Below are 18,587 nucleotides of genomic sequence, written 5' to 3'. Positions count from 1 at the left end.
TGGATAAAGCAAGACATATGCCCATCACAAACTCACTCGCATCCAGTTTGGCATAGATTTCATTAAAAAATTCAAATATTGCACTCTCAGTTGTGTAGCATTTCCTGAAACCATGCTCTGAGGGAGAGAGAATTTTATGTTTATTTAGGAAATCAGACAATCTCATATAAAAAAAATTTCTAAAATTTTTGAAAATACAAGCAGTAGGGCTATTGGTCTATAATTTGAACCACCTTCTGGATTTCCTTTTTTGAGCAGTGGTTTCAGTTTTGCTGTTTTTAAGCATGAAGAGAAGGTTCCTGACGCCAGTGAGCTATTGCACAAGTGTGTCAAGGGTTCAGCTAAGGCAAGACAGTATTTTTAATAATCGCATCTGGTATTCCATCAATTCCACATGAGTACCCTGTTTTCAAGGTTTTTATAACTGATAAAATTTCTTCAGTATTTGTGGGTGAAAGGAATAATGATGTAGACACATTTCTCATGCTGTTGGATGATGGAGGTGATATTTTGTTGTGTTCTTCCAGTCCACTCACCAACTGTTCACTTATGTTTGCAAAACATTTGTTGAAGGTCTCTGCAATTTTTGTTGGGCAAGCAATCATTTGTCCCGCATAACATAAGTTTATATTGTTATATTGTTTGGTTTCTCATGTTGTTTGATTTTTTATAACTTCCCATTTAGCTTTAGATTTGTTTTTTGAATTTTCAATGCATTTGTCATTTGCCATTGTTTTAGCTTTCCTTACTACATTTTTGAGGATCCTCTTGTAATTCTTCAGGTACAAATGAAAATCATGAGGCATGATCTGTGTCTTTGCTATATTGTGTAACCTTCTCTTCTCTGCACGAGAGATTCCTGTTGTAATCCATTTGTTCTTATATGAAGTGAAGTTGACATTTTTGTTTTTTTAATGGAAATGCAGCTTCAAACTGTGGCATGAAGATTTCCATGTATTTTTCACACTTTTTGTTGGTATTTTCACAAGTATACACTTCATACCAGGTTTCTTCACTGTATAAAAATGTTTGTTTGTTTTTTACTGAATTTTCTTGTTTCTTTTACAAGTTCCTCTTTCTCATTTGTTTCGCTTGGAGTGTGTAAAGCAATAAACTGTGCATAGAGATCACTGAAGCCAGTACAGTATTAAAATTTCTGGCACAGAATTTGTCATTTACATTTGTGTTTATTAATATCTGGTCAATTTTTGAATTTGTTGTTGGTGTAACTCTTGTAGGAGAACGTATGGTGGCTTTTATATTATATGTTTCCAGTTGGGCCATTAAGCTTTGCTGGTCTTTTGAGATTTCTTGAAAATCAATATTAAAATCTCCACATATAATCACTATTCTGTTGAAGTTTTTTATAGTATTTTAAGCTGCTTCTAGTCGATGATAGAAATCATTTAAGTTCCCATCAGAGCTCCTATATACACAGACGATTACTAATTTTAATGCAGAGAGTTCAACTGCAAATACTTCAAAAACTTTCTCTTCAGCTAACAGTTCCATGGGTTTTAAGTTACAATAATCAATACCAGTTTTAACAAATATACATGACCCTCCATGGCTGGATGTAATTCTAGAGAATGATGATTGAAGTCTGCAAGTTTTGTGACTGACATTGCATCTTTAGGCAGCCAGTGTTCAGTTATTCAGTTATATACATTACAGAGGAGTTTTTTAACTCATCAGTAAATAAAATTTCAAGTTCACTTAATATGCTTAGCAATTATTGGACATTTTGATGAATCAGCATTAAATTAAAAGATTTGTTAGACTTTGGCATATTGTTAGAGTTTGGTATATTTAATTGATCACTTACCTTTAACTTGTAAGTAAAAAATCATTCAGGTGTACTGGAAGTACTGCTTTTCTTTTCCCTACTGCACTTATTCTTCTATTATCATCTGCTGCAGAATTTTCTTCTGTGTCTAACTCCCCTGTTATTTGTCCAGCTGCTCCACTTGTTGATTCTGCTGCTGATGCTACTGTTGTTGATTTTGCTGCTGGTGTTAGTGCTGGGTCTGCAATTGGTGAAGCTGTTACTGCATTCATTGTTGTTGCTGTGACTGAATATTGGAGGCACCTTTTTGTTGTTGTTGATATGTTGGTGAGTGAGGCCTTGGTGGCGTTGTTTCCTTCGAATCTTGGGAGGGGAAGGGGGGGGGGGGCAATCCAGGATGATTTTGCTTTTGAGTGTTTGATGCCTCTTGTTGATAATTTCTTTAATTTTTCTGACAATCAGTTTCTTTCCCATGTTTTTAATCTGCAACCAATGTAATGTGTCGAATCTGCACCCAATATTGTTAACAGTTGTGAGTTCTACATTTCTGAAATGTTTGCAAAGTAATGAAATTTGTTGGTTGGCACAGATTATTTCTTTATTTATGCATGACCAAAATGGTAAGTCATGCTAATGTGGATGTTCAGCACTAAAACATTTGTGTGTGTCAAACCATAACTGCTTAGATAGCCTTAACAAAAAATTTTAAGTTTGTGGCTCTCAATTCTACTGGTTTTCTTGTTTGATTTTGTCTGCAAAAATATTAAAAGGAAAAATATTTGGAAACATTGCACTCATGTGTCCGTATATGCTGTTATTGTTGACCATGTCAGTCCATTTATTACCGCTTCCATCAATACATTACACACTCTTCATTTGATGGCTTGGTCTCCAGTTACTGGCGTTGTTGCTACTTTCATTAATTACATTTCTGCAACATGTACATAATTTCAGTATATATTTCTAGTTATTTATGTTCCAGCTGGTGCACCCGTATTCAAACGTCTCTCTTGTATCTCATGATTAATTTTATTGCAAAACTGGAAAAAAAATGCTACTTTGCATCTACTTGCATGAAAATTGTTCTACCATTTAGAACAAATACAAGAGGAAGATGATTGGCAATGCGCCAATCCCCCCAAATCCCCCCAATACTCCAGTCAACAACTGCTAAAACATTGCATGAAAATTCTTGAACCTAAATGAAAATTTAGTGCATATATTGTGCCAAATAAAATAGTGGCTAGACACAGAAATAACAATGTCTATTTTAATACACTAAAATATAGAAATTACATGGTAATATCTTAATAGGTCATGCTACATATGAGTACAAGCATATTATTTCTGTATAAATCTATGAAATGGTGACAAATAGAAATTCTGCCTTGAGCAGGAGGCAAGCATAATAAGTAGTTATAAGCACTGTTGACCACTGAGTACACAATATTTTTAGGAACTTTCCTCTTTCTTAAGATTTAAATTTTGCATGAGAGAGAATGAGGTCAATAGTCAATGCAAGTTTGCCTTCAGGTACTCATCAACAGAATAAAAACTGTTTCATTAGCAAATCTTTAAGCTTCTTCATGAGGGCACTGCATTTATTTCTAATTGATAGAAGAAGTTTGTTAAAAAAATAGGCCTGCTCATGTTTCTCGCCCCATTCTGACTTCTGCTTCATCTTTGGCTCACCAGGTGAATGTTTTGTCCTGTGGTGATCCCACTAGAGTGAACTTGACAATCCTTACTCCCAAAAACTTCCTTCCTGTTACTCATTTAATTTCTTTGTCATCAGTTTCAAAGGGTTCCATATTGGCAGGATGGTTGTGGTATGGGTAGAAGGGCATATAATGTGTTTATTGCCCTTTTGGCACAGTACTTGCCTCAATATCATAATATGCTAGATTAAATTTAGCGTGGGGGAGCAGAAATAATACACTTCTGGGAAATTAGTACACTCTTTTAGAGTTATCTAGTTCACTCAACATTTACTGTTGCAACAGCACTTGTGGAGCACAGGAGATGGTTATGTTTACAGGTCAATAGCACAACTGGTCCATAGGTACCAGGTATCAACCAATGTTGAAATACCCATATTAGTAGATGGTGTAGCCTCCATGGGTAGCAATGCAGGAACTGACACTGGCATCCAGTTGATCATACAGATGGCAAATACTGTTCTGGAATACATTATTCCAGCCTGCTCGACCTATCCACATAACTGTGTGAGAATTGTTGGTTGGTGATGTGCATGAGTCACTTCTTGTCCCATCATATCCCATAGGTGCTTGATTGGAGAGAAGTCTGGAGACTGTGATGGCCAGGGAAGCTGCTGCATGTCTTGCAGAAAACATTTAAGTTTCATGGGCAATGTGTGGGTGAGCACTGTGCCACTGAAACAACACATCACCTTTATGTTGCAAGAATATTTTGCACATACCAAGCACTGGTTAGTCCCCCTTGATAAACACCAAGGGTGAACAAGAGCTTACTGCAACCCAACTTGTAGGGACTGGGGTGTGGCCAGTGTGTCTTGGATAAATGCTCTCTACAAGACAGCACTCACTAGTCTACGTCATATGCACAAACAACCATCACTTGCATGCAGGCAGAATCTGCTTTCATCACTGAAGACCACAATGTGCCATTCTTTCTTCTAAGCTATCCTCTGACGGCACCAGTTGAGACAGGCATGTTGTTGCTGTGGGTTGAGTGGAAGATGAGCTAGAGGTGTGCATGCTTGTAGTCCCACTGTTAATAACTGGTTTGCAACAGTTAAAGTTGACATGTCTGGTCTCACAAGCCCCCTTATCTGTGCTGTGGTAGCTGTACGATCTGCCACTGCTGCTCTTACAATATGATGATTTTGATGGGTGTTGTATTGTATGGACATCTGTTCCATCGGTCAGTCTCAGGGTAACCCTTATGATGTAGAATGCGTCAAGTGCCTAAGAAATGCACAAATCAACGAAGCTTTAAAAAAAAAAAAAAAAACTTAAAATTTTTTTTACCTACGCCATGCCCTTAAACGGCACAAAATACATATATTATACCTATAGATTTGTTGTTGTTGTTGTTGTTGTTGTTGTGGTCTTCAGTCCTGAGACTGGTTTGATGCAGCTCTCCATGCTACTCTATCCTGTGCAAGCTTCTTCATCTCCCAGTACCTACTGCAGCCTACATCCTTCTGAATCTGCTTCGTATATTCATCTCTTGGTCTCCCTCTACGATTTTTACCCTCCACCCTGCCCTCCAATACTAAATTGGTGATCCCTCGATGCCTCAGAACATGTCCTACCAACTGATCCCTTCTTCTAGTCAAGTTGTGCCACAAACTCCTCTTCTCCCCAATTCTATTCAATACCTCCTCATTAGTTATGTGATCTACCCATCTAATCTTCAGCATTCTTCTGTAGCACATTTCGAAAGCTTCTATTCTCTTCTTGTCTAAGCTATTTATTGTCCATGTTTCACTTCCATAGATGGCTACACTCCAGACAAATACTTTCAGGAACGACTTCCTGACATTTAATTCTATACTCGATGTTAACAAATTTTTCTTCTTCAGAAATGCTTTCCTTGCCATTGCCAGTCTACATCTCACATCCTCTCTACTTCGACTATCATCAGTTATTTTGCTCACCAAATAGCAAAACTTCTTTACTACTTTAAGTGTCTCATTTCCTAATCTAATTCCCTCAGCATCACCCGAATTAATTCGACTACATTCCATTATCTTCGTTTTGCTTTTGTTGATGTTCATCTTATAGCCTCCTTTCAAGACACTGTCCATACCGTTCAACTGCTCTTCCAAATCCTTTGCTGTCTCTGACAGAATTACAATGTCATCGGTGAACCTCAAAGTTATAATTTCTTCTCCATGGATTTTAATACCTACTCCAAACTTTTCTTTTGTTTCCTTTATTGCTTGCTCAATATACAGATTGAATAACATCGGGGAGAGGCTACAACACTGTCTCACTCCCTTCCCAACCACTGCTTCCCTTTCATGCCCCTCGACTCTTACAACTGCCATTTGCTTTCTGTACAAATTGCAAATAGCCTTTTGCTCTCTGTATTTTACCCCTGCCACCTTCAGAATTTGAAAGAGAGTATTCCAATCAACATTGTCAACAGCTTTCTCTAAGTCTACAAATGCTAGAAATGTAGGTTTGCCTTTCCTTAATCTTTCTTCTAAGATAAGTTGTAGGGTCAGTATTGCCTCACGTGTTCCAACATTTTTACGGAATCCAAACTGATCTTCCCCGAGGTCGGCTTCTACTAGTTTTTCCATTCGTCCGTAAATAATTTGCGTTAGTATTTTGCAGCTGTGACTTATTAAACTGATAGTTCAGTAATTTTCACATCTGTCAACACCTGCTTTCTTTGGGATTGGGATTATTATATTATTCTTGAAGTCTGAGAGTATTTCGCCTGTTCATACATGTAGCTCACAAGATGGTAGAGTTTTGTCAGAACTGGCTCTTCCAAGGCTGTCAGTAGCTCTAATGGAATGGTGTCTACTCCTGGGGCCTTGTTTCGACTCAGGTCTTTCAGTACTCTGTCAAACTCTTCACGCAATATCATATCTCCCATTTCATCTTCATATACATCCTCTTTCATTTCCATAATATCGTCCTCAAGTGCATCACCCTTGTATAGACCCTCTATATACTCCTTCCACCTTTCTGCTTTCCCTTCTTTGCTTAGAACTGAGTTTCCATCAAAGCTCTTTATATTCATGCAAGTGCTTCTCTTTTCTCCAAAGGTCTTTTTAATTTTCCTGTAGGCAGTATCTATCTTACCCCTCATGAGATAAGCCTCTACATCCTTACATTTGTCCTCTAGCCATCCCTGCTTAGCCATTTTGCACTTCCTGTCAATTTTATTTTTGAGACGTTTGTTCCTTTTTGCCTGCTTAATTTACTGCATGTTTATATTTTCTCCTTTCATCAATTAAATTCAATATTTCTTCTGTTACCCAAGGGTTTCTACTAACCCTCGTCTTTTTACCTATTTGATCCTCTGCTGCCTTCACTATTTCATCCCTCAAAGCTACCCATTCTTCTTCTACTGTATTTCTTTCCCCCATTCATGTCAATTGTTCCCTTATGCTCTCCCTGAAACTCTGTACAACCTCTGGTTCTTTCAGTTTATCCAGGTCCCATCTCCTTAAATTCCCACCTTTTTGCAGTTTCTTCAGTTTTACTCTACAGGTCATAACCAATAGATTATGGTCAGAGTCCACATCTGCCCCTGGAAATGTCTTACAATTTAAAACCTGGTTCCTAAATCTCTGTTTTACCATTATATAATCTATCTGACACCTTTTAGTATCTCCAGGGTTCTTCCATGAATACAATCTTCTTTCATGATTCTTAAACCAAGTGTTAGCTATGATTTAGTTATGCCCTTTGCAAAATTCTACCAGACACCTTCCTCTTTCATTTCTTAGCCCCAATCCATATTCACCTACTATGTTTCCTTCTTTCCCTTTTCCTACTCTTGAATTCCAGTCACCCATGACTATTAAATTTTCATCTCCCTTCACTACCTGAATAATTTCTTTTATCTCATCATACATTTCATCAATTTCTTCATCATCTGCGGAGCTACTGGGCATATAAACTTGTACTACTGTAGTAGGTGTGGACTTCGTCTCTATCTTGGCCACAATAATACGTTCACTATGCTGTTTGTAGTAGCTTACCCGTACTCCTATTTTTTTATTCATTATTAAACCTAATCCTGCATAACCCCTATTTGATTTTGTATTTATAACCCTGTATTCACCTGACCAAAAGTCTTGTTCATCCTTCACTAATTTCCACTATATCTAACTTTAACCTATCCATTTCCCTTTTTAAACTTTCTAACCCACCTGCCCAATTAAGGGATCTGACATTCCACGCTCCGATCCGTAGAACGCGAGTTTTCTTTCTCCTGATAACAACGTCCTCTTGAGTAGTCCCCACCCAGAGATCTGAATGGGGCACTATTTTACCTCCGGAATATTTTACCCAAGAGGACACCATCATCATTTAATAATACAGTAAAGCTGCATGCCCTCGGGAAAAATTACGGCTGTAGTTTCCCCTTGCTTTCAGCCGTTCGTAGTACCAGAACAGCAAGGCCATTTTGGTTAGTGTTACAAGGCCAGATCAGTCAATCATCCAGACTGTTGCCCCTGCAACTACTGAAAAGGCTGCTGCCCCTCTTCAGGAACCACACATTTGTCTGGCCTCTCAACAGATACCCCTCCGTTGTGGTTGCACCTATGGTACGGCTATGTGTATTGTTGAGGCATGCAAGCCTCCCCACCAGCGGCAAGGTCCATAGTTCATTTACTCCTATTCAAAAATTCATCTGTGGTATAGAAGGAGTTGTCAAGCAGATATAAGTTCAATTTGTGATGCAGCAAGTTGGGATAATTTTAATTCCCCTCTTGTTTTTCTGTCTGCCCCCCTTTTTTTTTTTTTTTTTTTTTTTTTTTTTTTTTTTTTTTTTTTTTTTTTTAACTAAATACCATTAACATCTGTGAATAGAATCTGCATATTCATATAAGAGGTAGGTTGACTCTCTGTTTTAAATAATATAAAACCAGATCTGTGCTTAGTTTTAGGTAGCAAAGGCAGACCTTAATTAATTCCCAATTACTTTTCAGTTTTGTAAAAAGTATTGTTTGCATTCTTATATTTCTTAATTTCATGATTTAAACAAATAATTCGGCCTAACCCTTGTAGTAGAAGGAACTGTTAAAATGACAGAATTTTTCGATGTATTCAGTTAATTTACAAGTTAAGTTTTAATTGTAATTTCTGTAAATTTAACTTTTAAACAATGTGTAATTTCAGTACCTATTATTGTGATGATATATAAGGGCCCGATTTTTGATCATGAGTCAGACAGTCCACCGCTGAGTTTCAGACGAGGAACCTGTGTTGCTTAGAATGACTTAACAGATCAATGTAAATAAAAATAAACCTCCAGTAGTCAAATGTGTAAAACTGGATGAAAAAACAAAAAGATTCAAAGAAGGAATGGAGTATATGTATAAGCTACACAGAGAAACCAGTCTTGATTCATATAAAGAGGATTATAAAAAATATAAATATGAGTATTGCAAGGAAGTAAGGAGAAGGAAAGTAGAACATATTAGTAAACAGATCAGAAATTCTGACTGTGTCTCAAAGTCATGCTGGGCAGTAGTTAATGATATGAGGAACACTGATTCAAAAACTAAAATTAATAATATAGAGTTAAGTATACATAATGATAATTTTTCTGATCCTTATATAGTTAGCAATATATTTAATGATTATAACCCTGATGTATGTGTGGATGGATATGCGTGTGTGTGAGAGTGTATACCTGTCCTTTTTTCCCCCTAAGGTAAGTCTTTCCGCTCCCGGGATTGGAATGACTCCTTACCCTCTCCCTTAAAACCCACATCCTTTCGTCTTTCCCTCTCCTTCCCTCTTTCCTGATGAAGCATCCGTTGGTTGCGAAAGCTTGAATTTTGTGCGTATGTTTATGTTTGTTTGTGTATCTATCAACATGCCAGTGCTTTCGTTTGGTTAGTTACATCATCTTTGTTTTTAGATATATTTAATGATTACTTTATAGATGCTATTGAAAATGATACTTGCATGAAACAGGAGAGGAAGTTTAAATATGATAAGGAAAAGGAATGGGACTCTTGTAAGCTACCTACAGTAACCATCAGGGACATAACACAGCTAATTGACAGCCTAAAAAATAAAAGATCAGCTGGATGGGATGAATTTTCTCCTTTTCTACTGAAAAAATGCAAGGGTGAGTTAGCCAGACCATTAGTCCATCTAATAAATTGTGTACTTGAAGCAGGTGTGTTTCCAAAGAAACTGAAACTTGCTATAGTTAAACCTTTATATAAAAAATAGTTAAACCTTTATTTAAAAAAGGGGAAAGAAAACAACCGCAGAACTACAGACCAATTGCCTTAACCTCAGTTTTTGGTAAATTAATTGAAAAAATAATGCGAGAAATCTTAATGGAGCACTATAATATGAATAACTTAATAGGAGATTTCCAACACGGCTTTAGAAGTTGTCGGAGCACCATATCTGCAGCAGTACAGTTTGTACACTGTCTGATGGAGAAAATAAATGAGGGTTACGAAACGGCAGGAGTGTTTTTAGATCTTTCCAAAGCGTTTGACAGAGTCCATTATGGCACTCTTTTAAGTAAACTAGCTTATAATGGTGTCAGTGGGAAACTGTTGCTTTTAATAGAATCTTACCTTAAAGATAGACAACAATGCACAGAAGTTGTGTATGATAATGGAGAGGTAATCGAAAAAAGAAGATCAAAGATAAGAAATATAAATTTTTGTGTGTCACAAGGCTCTATCTTGGGCCCCTTCTTGTTTATTTGCTACGTGAATGATTTCCCAAAAGTATTAGACACCAGTCATCGTATTACTATGTATGCTGATGACACCTCTGGAGTTTTCTGGGCACGTAGTAATGATGACCTAAATTCAGTGGTACAGAATTTTGTTGAAAAAGCCCAAACACATTTTGAAAAAGAAAACCTGAGGGTCAATATTAACAAAAGTAATTTAATTTATTTTAAGACAAGTGGCTCAAATACAAAAACTGTTGTAAATGAGGACATTAAGGAAAATACCTGTTCAGAATGTAAATTTCTGGGGATATATATAGATGACAGACTTTCGTGGAATCAGCAAATAGATCATGTCTGTGGTAAAATAACATCTAGCCTGTATTTACTAAGGAGATTAGTTCAATATCTAGATATTGAAGCATTAAAAATAGCGTATTTTGGGTTGGTGTATCTCCATCTATCTTATGGAATTGTATTGTGGGGTGGGTACAGCCAATACAATATAAAAAGGGTATTTGTATTGCAGAAAAGAGTAATAAGAACTATGGCAAAAGTAAGACCCAGAACTTCATGTAAAAACCTGTTTATTAAGTTTAATATTATGACTATCTATGCAGTATATATGTTTCAATCAATATTATTAGTGAAAAAAGACAAAAGAGTGACAAACAGGAATATGGAAATCCATGATTACAATACAAGATAAAAATCAGACTTTCATATGGTGAGCAGACGATTGAATCTAACAACAAATACCCCCATTCATTAAGGGAGCAATATTTCATAATTTTCTGCCAAACAACTTGAAACAGCTTTCTGGTAGAATTTTTAAAAATGAGTTAAAAAATGGCTTATATTGAAGTGCCCATACAGTATGGTGCTGACATGAGTTGACCTCAGGAATGCTATGTTAAATATATTTAAATGATCTTTTACTTAATAGCATGTAATCTATTTATATTGTGTATCAATAATATAAATGTAATTATTATAACATTGCCCATGCATGTTAAATACATGTTTCGAGCTGTAAGATAAATAAATAAACAAACAGTGAACTAAGTGTTAAACAATTAGGCCATATGTAAAACAATGACAGTGTCTGCTCCATACATACCTATTTATTCTTCAAGAACTGTCAATTATCTGGTTATGTTTTTACTGCTTGTAGATGTCCAACAGTAAAATATTGTAGCAGTATGTGGAGGTTCACTTGCAAACTATTAATAAGGCTTATGGAAAGTTTAAACAATAGTGCACTGGCCATATAAATTTGTATGTGGGGGGTTGAGAAAAGTGAAAGTAAAAGACAGTGAAATGCAACTGTGCATCTGTCGACTACATTATTTACAGTAGTCAGTATCAAATTACAATCCCCTATTTCAGCCAGTACGTCGACACCAAGGACAAAAAACGAAGAAATAAAAGCCGGTTTAACCACTACATATGGTGCCCCGAGTGAGGAATATTGTACGTAGCCACAATAAAACAAGGACTCACGAACTTTGAAAAGTGAAATCAACAGCAGGGTACAGTGAAGAGATACTACAGCCAATCGGCGCTGGGGTTTCATGGCCACAGTATGACAGTCATCAAGATAAACAACATGCTTCGCCAAGAGATCGACAACTTGCTGCAGCAGTGCAGACAATGGACCAAGTTGACAACCACAACAGCAGCAGCAGCAGCAGAAGAAGAGTGAATGAGAACAAGGTAATTCATTGCAAAAGCTGTTTTGTATTGAGTGATATACAATGAGTGACTTTAACAAACAAGGCAGTGTGATGTTGTAGAGGTTAAGTTGTTAGACGAATAGAAAGAGTGGGACTTGTTCTGTAGCCGACTATAAATCAAAAATGAATGTAACTTTGAATGATGTGGATGAAAGACCTCTTGTTAGGAGCAAAATGGACAAAAACAGCACTGAAGTGGTCGTTAAGGTTAAGGAGGAGGAATCTAGTAGCAAAAGTCAGCAAGGGAAAAAGTTTATGACACACGGAGAAGTGTAAGCAGTGTTAGGGCAAATTATGAGTATGTTGAATAACATAGCTATCAAAGAAGACATGGAAAGTAACATGAATAGGGAGGGGGGCAGGGGGGGGGGGGAAGCCCATGAATAGGGTGGAATAGAAAGTAATACATAATACTAATGGGAAATTAACATAGAGTAGTAAATGTGGAGAAGAGAGAGAAACTTTGTGATGACATTAGTAGCAAGGGGGAGATTTCCTTGAAATTTTGTGCTGAAAGTAGAGTTAAACTTGAGAACCAAATAGATCAGATTTTAAAATGATTTTGAAACGGAGGTAGAAGCCAAGTGTGCAGTAGGGGTAGAGAAAAGACTGGTAAAAGTAAATGAAAATATAGATTCAAAATTGACTGAAGTAGAGAAAAAAGTGGAAGAGATACCAAATCTAGAGCATAGCATAAGTGAAAGTGTATCTAATTATGACTGTAAATGTAATGATAATAGCAATGACGAATCCAGTAGTGATGAGAATGGGGTATTTGAATTTATAATTGATGATGAGCGTGTGGGTATTACGTGATGTAGACCCATAATAACACACTTTTAGAGTCAAAACGAACATTTATTTCGGCACTGAACAGAGCGAAAATAGAGGTGGATGTCGAACCTGGTGTGAGAGAACAAAGACAGAATGCAAAGTCAAAGTGAATAATCAAAGAAGTGTCACTTCATGTCAGAGACGCCACAGACACCCCCCCCCCCCCCCCCCGCCCCTCCCCGGGCAGTGCGGAACATGGCTGGGCGAAGCTAGCACACATCCACAAAAAAATCATCATTCCAGCATGGAGGGCGGAGGCGGCGTCCGGCGCGCAAAGTGTGCAGCTCAGGTGTGTCATCATCATGGTTTTGTTCAGCAGACAGCTGCGGCGTAATACACAGTGCAGGCCAGAGTACAGAGGTTGCAGAGTCACACGAACAGAGTCATCCCATAGCATGACAAAATCGTAAGAATTCAGGTCCTTATGAACAAACATCTGTGGCATGGTGTTCGCGCGTGGTAGAGGCAGGTGGAGGCGGGCCACATGAGCACGCACCCTTTCAACGAGGGCCAGCAGATCAGTAGCATCCATGGGAGAAGTATCCTCAACAAATTCAGCAGGCAGGATGAGTGGTTCGCCATACAGGACATCTGCCAATGAGAGGTCCTCCATGTGCGCGATGCGAAGAACCGTCATCTGAGAGCAGACATTGTGTATCCATGTCTTTGGGCTGAAGCTGCACCGGTTCCTCTAAGTTCAATGGGGTGGAGATCATCGATATGCGAGAGAGGTAGTCAGCAACTATGTATTCCGCACCGCAGATGTAACAAGTGTCCAAAGAATGTTGGCAAATAAAGTCCATGTGCCAGAATGTGGTCGCTGATTCTCTCTCGCGTGTTGGTGCTGTCACAACCTTAATTGACTTAACAGACCCCGATACCATGCAGTTAATTTCAGACCACAGCTCCTCTCTCCAATCGGTATGCTCTACTTTCCCTGGCATATCTGACTTAGTGTGCTGTGATGAATCGACTGGTATGTTGCAGCCATTCATTCCTAAGCCCCTTCAACGCCAGGCCTTTGACAAACTACACACATTAGCACACCCCGGTGTCAAAGCTTCCACCCGTCTGGTAGCTGAACAGTTTGTCTGGAGAGACATGCACCGTGACTGTCAGTCTTGGGCAAGGGCATGCATGGTGTGTCAACAGAAAAAAGTTTCCAGGCACACTTCTCCACCCCTTGGCTGTTTTGCCAACCGCCAGGCCAGTTTCACCATGTTCATGTTGACCTCGTAGGCCCTTTGCCCCCCTCCGAGGGTTTCCGTTACTTGTTTACAGCTATTGACAGGATGACTCGGTGGGCTGAGGCTGTGCCTATTCCGAACATTAGCTCTGAGACAGTAAGTTGAGCATTCTTAGATTCCTGGATCTCTAGATTTGGCTCACCTGTTTACCTCACCACTGACCAGGGGCGACAATTCGAGTCTTCAGTTTTCTCTGACTTATGTAAAATGTGTGGTATTGTCAAAATTCATACTTCTGCATACCACCCCCAAAGCAATGGGCTTGTTGAGCGATGGCATCACACCTTAGTCTGCCCTTCATTGCCGTGACTCACTATGGACAGAGGCACTGCCCTTCGTGCTTCTTGGCCTTCGTGCGACTTTCAAGGAAGACCTCAAGGGTTCCGTAGCAGAGTTTGTGTATGGCCAACCTCTGGTTTTGCCTGGAGAATTAGTCACTCTGACCACACTTCCACGGCCCTCTGAATTCCCTTCACTTCTCAAGTGGGTGCGCTTGCACTGCAGCAGAATTCAGCCGCCACCTCTGGCTGCTCATACACCTCCGCGCGTGTACGTACCACACATGCTAGACTCTTGTGAGTGCGTGTTTCTCAGAGACGACTCAGTCAAAGCCCCACTTCAGTCGCCCTACACAGGTCCTTACAAGGTCGTCAAACGCTCTGAGAATAACATGGATCTCCTCATAAAAGACTCTGTAACCACGGTCTCACTCAACCGAGTGAAACCAGCTTTCATTGAGCCTCAGGTGAACCTCCCTGATTCTGCCCCTATTTCTCCCACTCCTGCTTCGAGCGGCCATCCATCTTCCCACACCATGCATTTGGGTATTGATTCTCCACAGCGTGCTTCTCTGCCGAGCACTCCTCCTTCTCCGCGTTCATCTAATTCGAGTGGCCAATCTTTTCGGGGCTTCACTCCTCACAGCCCTCGCAGTCAAACTGCCAACCACTCGGATTCTACCATTGTGCTACCATCTTCGTGTGACAACTCTTTGTCACGCCATTCAATCCACGCTGGCTCCTCGTTGCCTTCGGTCACGCTCCCTCGTCTGTCAGCTGATCGCCCGAGGTCGTCTCCTGCGCAGTCCAGTGCACCTGCCACCCCCCTCTTAGCAGATGCTTCCCCCTACCATGGCTTTTCCACACCTCCCTGCCTCCCTACCATTGCTCGTACAGGTGCCATCCAAGAATTCACAATACATGTGCACCCTGATGACATACATAAATTATCTGTTGTCGTAGATGGCGATACGGTGTGTGTGGTACTCGCGTGTGACAATATTAAGGGAGGAAGTGCAGAATCTCGTGTGGTGAGCCACTTTAAATTGAGCAGAAGTGCTGCGTGTGGCAATTTGTGTGCCTTTGTTAGGCCTTCTGGCAAGGTGATTCTCCGCCTGCTGGCTGACAAAGTGCTACACCTCCACTCCAGGACGGGATGTCGTCTTCAGCCGCCGGCGTTGCTTGCTGACTTCACCATTGACATACCGGGTTTCACCCCCCAGTCTCCTTCCAGTCGACCGCTTCCGCCTGACGCAGAAGAACTGTGCGTTACCTTCCTAACTTCTCACCCCCCCCCCCCCCCCCATTCACTGATTCACAGGGACGTACTCCATACTGTGCGGGGGAGGGGGGGGGGGACTATGTGGCGTAGAGCACCATAAATATCGATATTTGTTCTGTGCGTAAGTGTGCTATCTTTAAGGAGAGGGCTTTGGGCAGGATGTTGGGATGCTAAAGGCAGTTAGCCTCCGGACTTGTATCTGTGAAGAAGCTGAGTGTGAATAAATCTGTATCTGCCCTCAAGATAATTAACAATAAGTACATGAAACAGTAATAAAATAGTTGCACAGTGTGGCATATATATAGTTTGCATATGTATAGTTTGCTGTTAAATTATAGTTCATTCTCATAAGGAAAATTGGTCATTTGTCACATAATCAAGGAATTCTTAAGCAGAGTAAATTACTTTACTTTTAATCCACCTCGAAAGATTGGTTTTAAATTTATTTACTGGCACTTTGTAGGCATTTTCAGGTAATTTGTTGAAGTAGACAGGACCAAGATATTTGTAGCTGTTGTATGTCTTTTCAAGCATAGCATATGGCATATTAATTTATGCCTGCTTCTTATGTTATGGTCATGAACTGTTCTCCTTAAGTCAAATTTACTCAGATTCTCTTTAACAAAGACAAGGCAATCAAAATTATTAGCCACAGAAATGGATTTCTGGAGACGTTGAGCAAGAATATCAAGACGAGAAAGAATAAGAAATGAAGTAATCAGAGACAAGATGAAATGTAAAAATTCAATTATTGATTTCATTGAGCACAAACAACTTAAATGGTATGGACACATCAGACGAATGGAACAGGAAAGGCTACCAAAATGCATAATCGACTGGGTACCAATTGGAAGAAGAAAAAGGGGACTACCACCTGATACATGGATACAGGGAGATCAGTCAGCAATGAGGAAGAACAACATTCCTGAAGATTTATGGACAAATAGAGAAGAGTGGAGAACAATAATTAGTGACTTACTGTAATCTAGAATAGGTGCTGGAAAAATGTACTCACATTGTAAATCCAGAATAATAATAATAAGGCAATTGTAAATATAAAGACCAGGCACTGTCATTATATTTAGTTTCTTAAAATGATCTCGATATGATTCATATGGGCTAAGTGGTGCTATGCACCTTATGGCTCTCTTTTTCCATTTAAACACTTATTTTGAGTCTACAGAATTGCCCCGTAATAGTATTCCATAACTCAGGTGCGAATGGAAGAATGTAAAATATGCATATAATAGAAGTTCTTTACTGACATTGCTCCTCAGCTTGTACAGCAGATATAAGGCATGTGCCAATTTGCCACATATCTTCCCTGTGTGAGTATCCCAGCTGAGCTTTTGATCTATATGAAATTCTAATAATTTTACTTTCTTGTTATCATGACTGGGAACACGCAAATTGAAGGCTTCAGTTTTACTATCATTCTTCTGCCATACATTTGCCTGAAACAAAGTAGTGCACCTCTCCATTGTCACTGCAATGCTGTGCTGCACATTTTTAAAACTGATATCACATGTGATGAGTGTTGTGTCATCACCATATAGCACTGCATCACATGATACAACTGCAGTAAATCATTTATATAAATAAAGAAAACAAAAGGTCCAAGAATAGATCCTTGAGGTATGCCCTTTACAACTGGGAGACAATCTGACATTTGATTTACCTTAACTAACTGTTTTCTGTTGTCCAAGTATGACTGCATTAGGCATAGGGCATTATCTTTCACTCCATAGTGGTAGCATTTTTTAAAGAGAATATTGTGCTAGACCATATCAAAAGCTTTCCTGAGGTCCAACAGTGTTGCACAGATAATATCTTTATTTTCAAAACATTTGTATATTTTTGCTACCATACTCTAAATTGCTTTGACTGTAGAAAGGTTGGATCTGAAACCATACTGTGAGGAGGTGAGTATATCATTATGTTCAAAATATTGACTTTGGTATATGGGTTCCCTTTTTGTACCACACTTACCCGCCATATCTTAGCTGCCATAAAAGAGGAAGTGGGATGGAAATATGGTTGGTAGTCACAATTTATAATTAAGACCGTTTATTGACATTACGCCTTTTAAGGAATTTGACAATTACAAATGGTGGACGAGCCACTAGATAAAGCTTTGCAAATACAGTTAGAAACCCAACATACTCAGTACTCCAATAAACAGTTCCTTAAGAGAAAGTTATATAAAACTTAATGTGTCAGGCATTTATAGAAACCTTAAGCATAGCAATTATCAGTTACTTCACACAGCCACTTCATCAAACTCCTTAAGGTGGCCACACTTAAGACATTCTTCACTAAAATACCCTTATAATTTACTATTTCAATCCATTAAAGAAGCACTTGTTAAAAGGTCAATTAAAAACTTAATATTGCCGGGCATTAATACCCCTTGCTTTATTTTCCCTTATTAAGAAAACAGAATTACCAACAAATTTCAGAAATTTAAACTCCCATATAGGATTTCCCTCAAAATACATATAATGAAAACAGTTACTAATAAAGGGTGATATAATTACACTTCAACACTAATGCTCAACTAAGATCCAATTACATAATATGATAGAACTACATAAAAAAACTCCAGCAGAAACACTCATCTTTAAAAGTGAATGTTGACATGCTCAGATGTGTTAATAAAGACTTCTAGAAAGGAAGGAACTCAGCAGATGCTATGCAATTTAATGTTTAGCCAGTTGCCAGACGCTAATATTTAAGGAAACAGGTTCATATAAGAACAGGTTACATACAATATACGTGGTGTGTTTTTTTAAGTAAGTACCATTTTGAAATTAAAAAATACGTGCTAAGATATCTCAATAATTTTATTTTTACATGAAAGCCTGTACCTTAATCTACTTTTCTACATAATTTCAGTCAATATTGAGACACCTGCCATAACATTGTACCAGTTTTGAATACCCTCCTCATAGAAGTCTGCCACCTAATTTGTTAACCACTGAATCACCACTGTTTTGACTTTGTCATAAAGACACTGACCGCCCAGGTGTTTCTTCAAGT

At 38.7% G+C, this 18,587-nt stretch overlaps 1 protein-coding gene across 1 annotated transcript; it reads left to right on the top strand.

Annotated features, from left to right (window-relative positions):
- Window positions 1-284: 284 nt before the first annotated feature.
- LOC124623080 lies at window positions 285-10,880 on the top strand. The gene is made up of 6 exons (XM_047148872.1): window positions 285-376; window positions 2,497-2,614; window positions 8,749-9,139; window positions 9,389-9,601; window positions 9,709-9,939; window positions 10,060-10,880. The coding sequence occupies exons 1-6, from the start codon at window positions 285-287 to the stop codon at window positions 10,878-10,880; spliced, it is 1,866 nt and encodes a 621-aa protein (XP_047004828.1).
- The last annotated feature ends 7,707 nt before the right edge of the window (window positions 10,881-18,587 follow it).

The sequence above is a fragment of the Schistocerca americana genome, chromosome 7 (assembly GCF_021461395.2).
Source record: "Schistocerca americana isolate TAMUIC-IGC-003095 chromosome 7, iqSchAmer2.1, whole genome shotgun sequence".
Taxonomy (NCBI): Eukaryota; Metazoa; Arthropoda; class Insecta; order Orthoptera; family Acrididae; genus Schistocerca; species Schistocerca americana.
Note: the sequence above shows the minus strand (reverse complement) of the source record. Positions and strands in the feature narration are given on the sequence as shown.

Excerpts from the sequence above, each read along its gene's own strand:
- LOC124623080 (XM_047148872.1), top strand. The coding sequence starts at position 285 with ATGAAGAGAAGGTTCCTGACGCCAGTGAGCTATTGCACAAGTGTGTCA. Across the intron at positions 377-2,496 it reads ATTTTTAATAATCGCATCTG|TTTGTGGCTCTCAATTCTAC; the intron begins GTATTCCATCAA and ends AAAAATTTTAAG. Across the intron at positions 9,940-10,059 it reads GATGGAGAAAATAAATGAGG|AATCTTACCTTAAAGATAGA; the intron begins GTTACGAAACGG and ends TGCTTTTAATAG.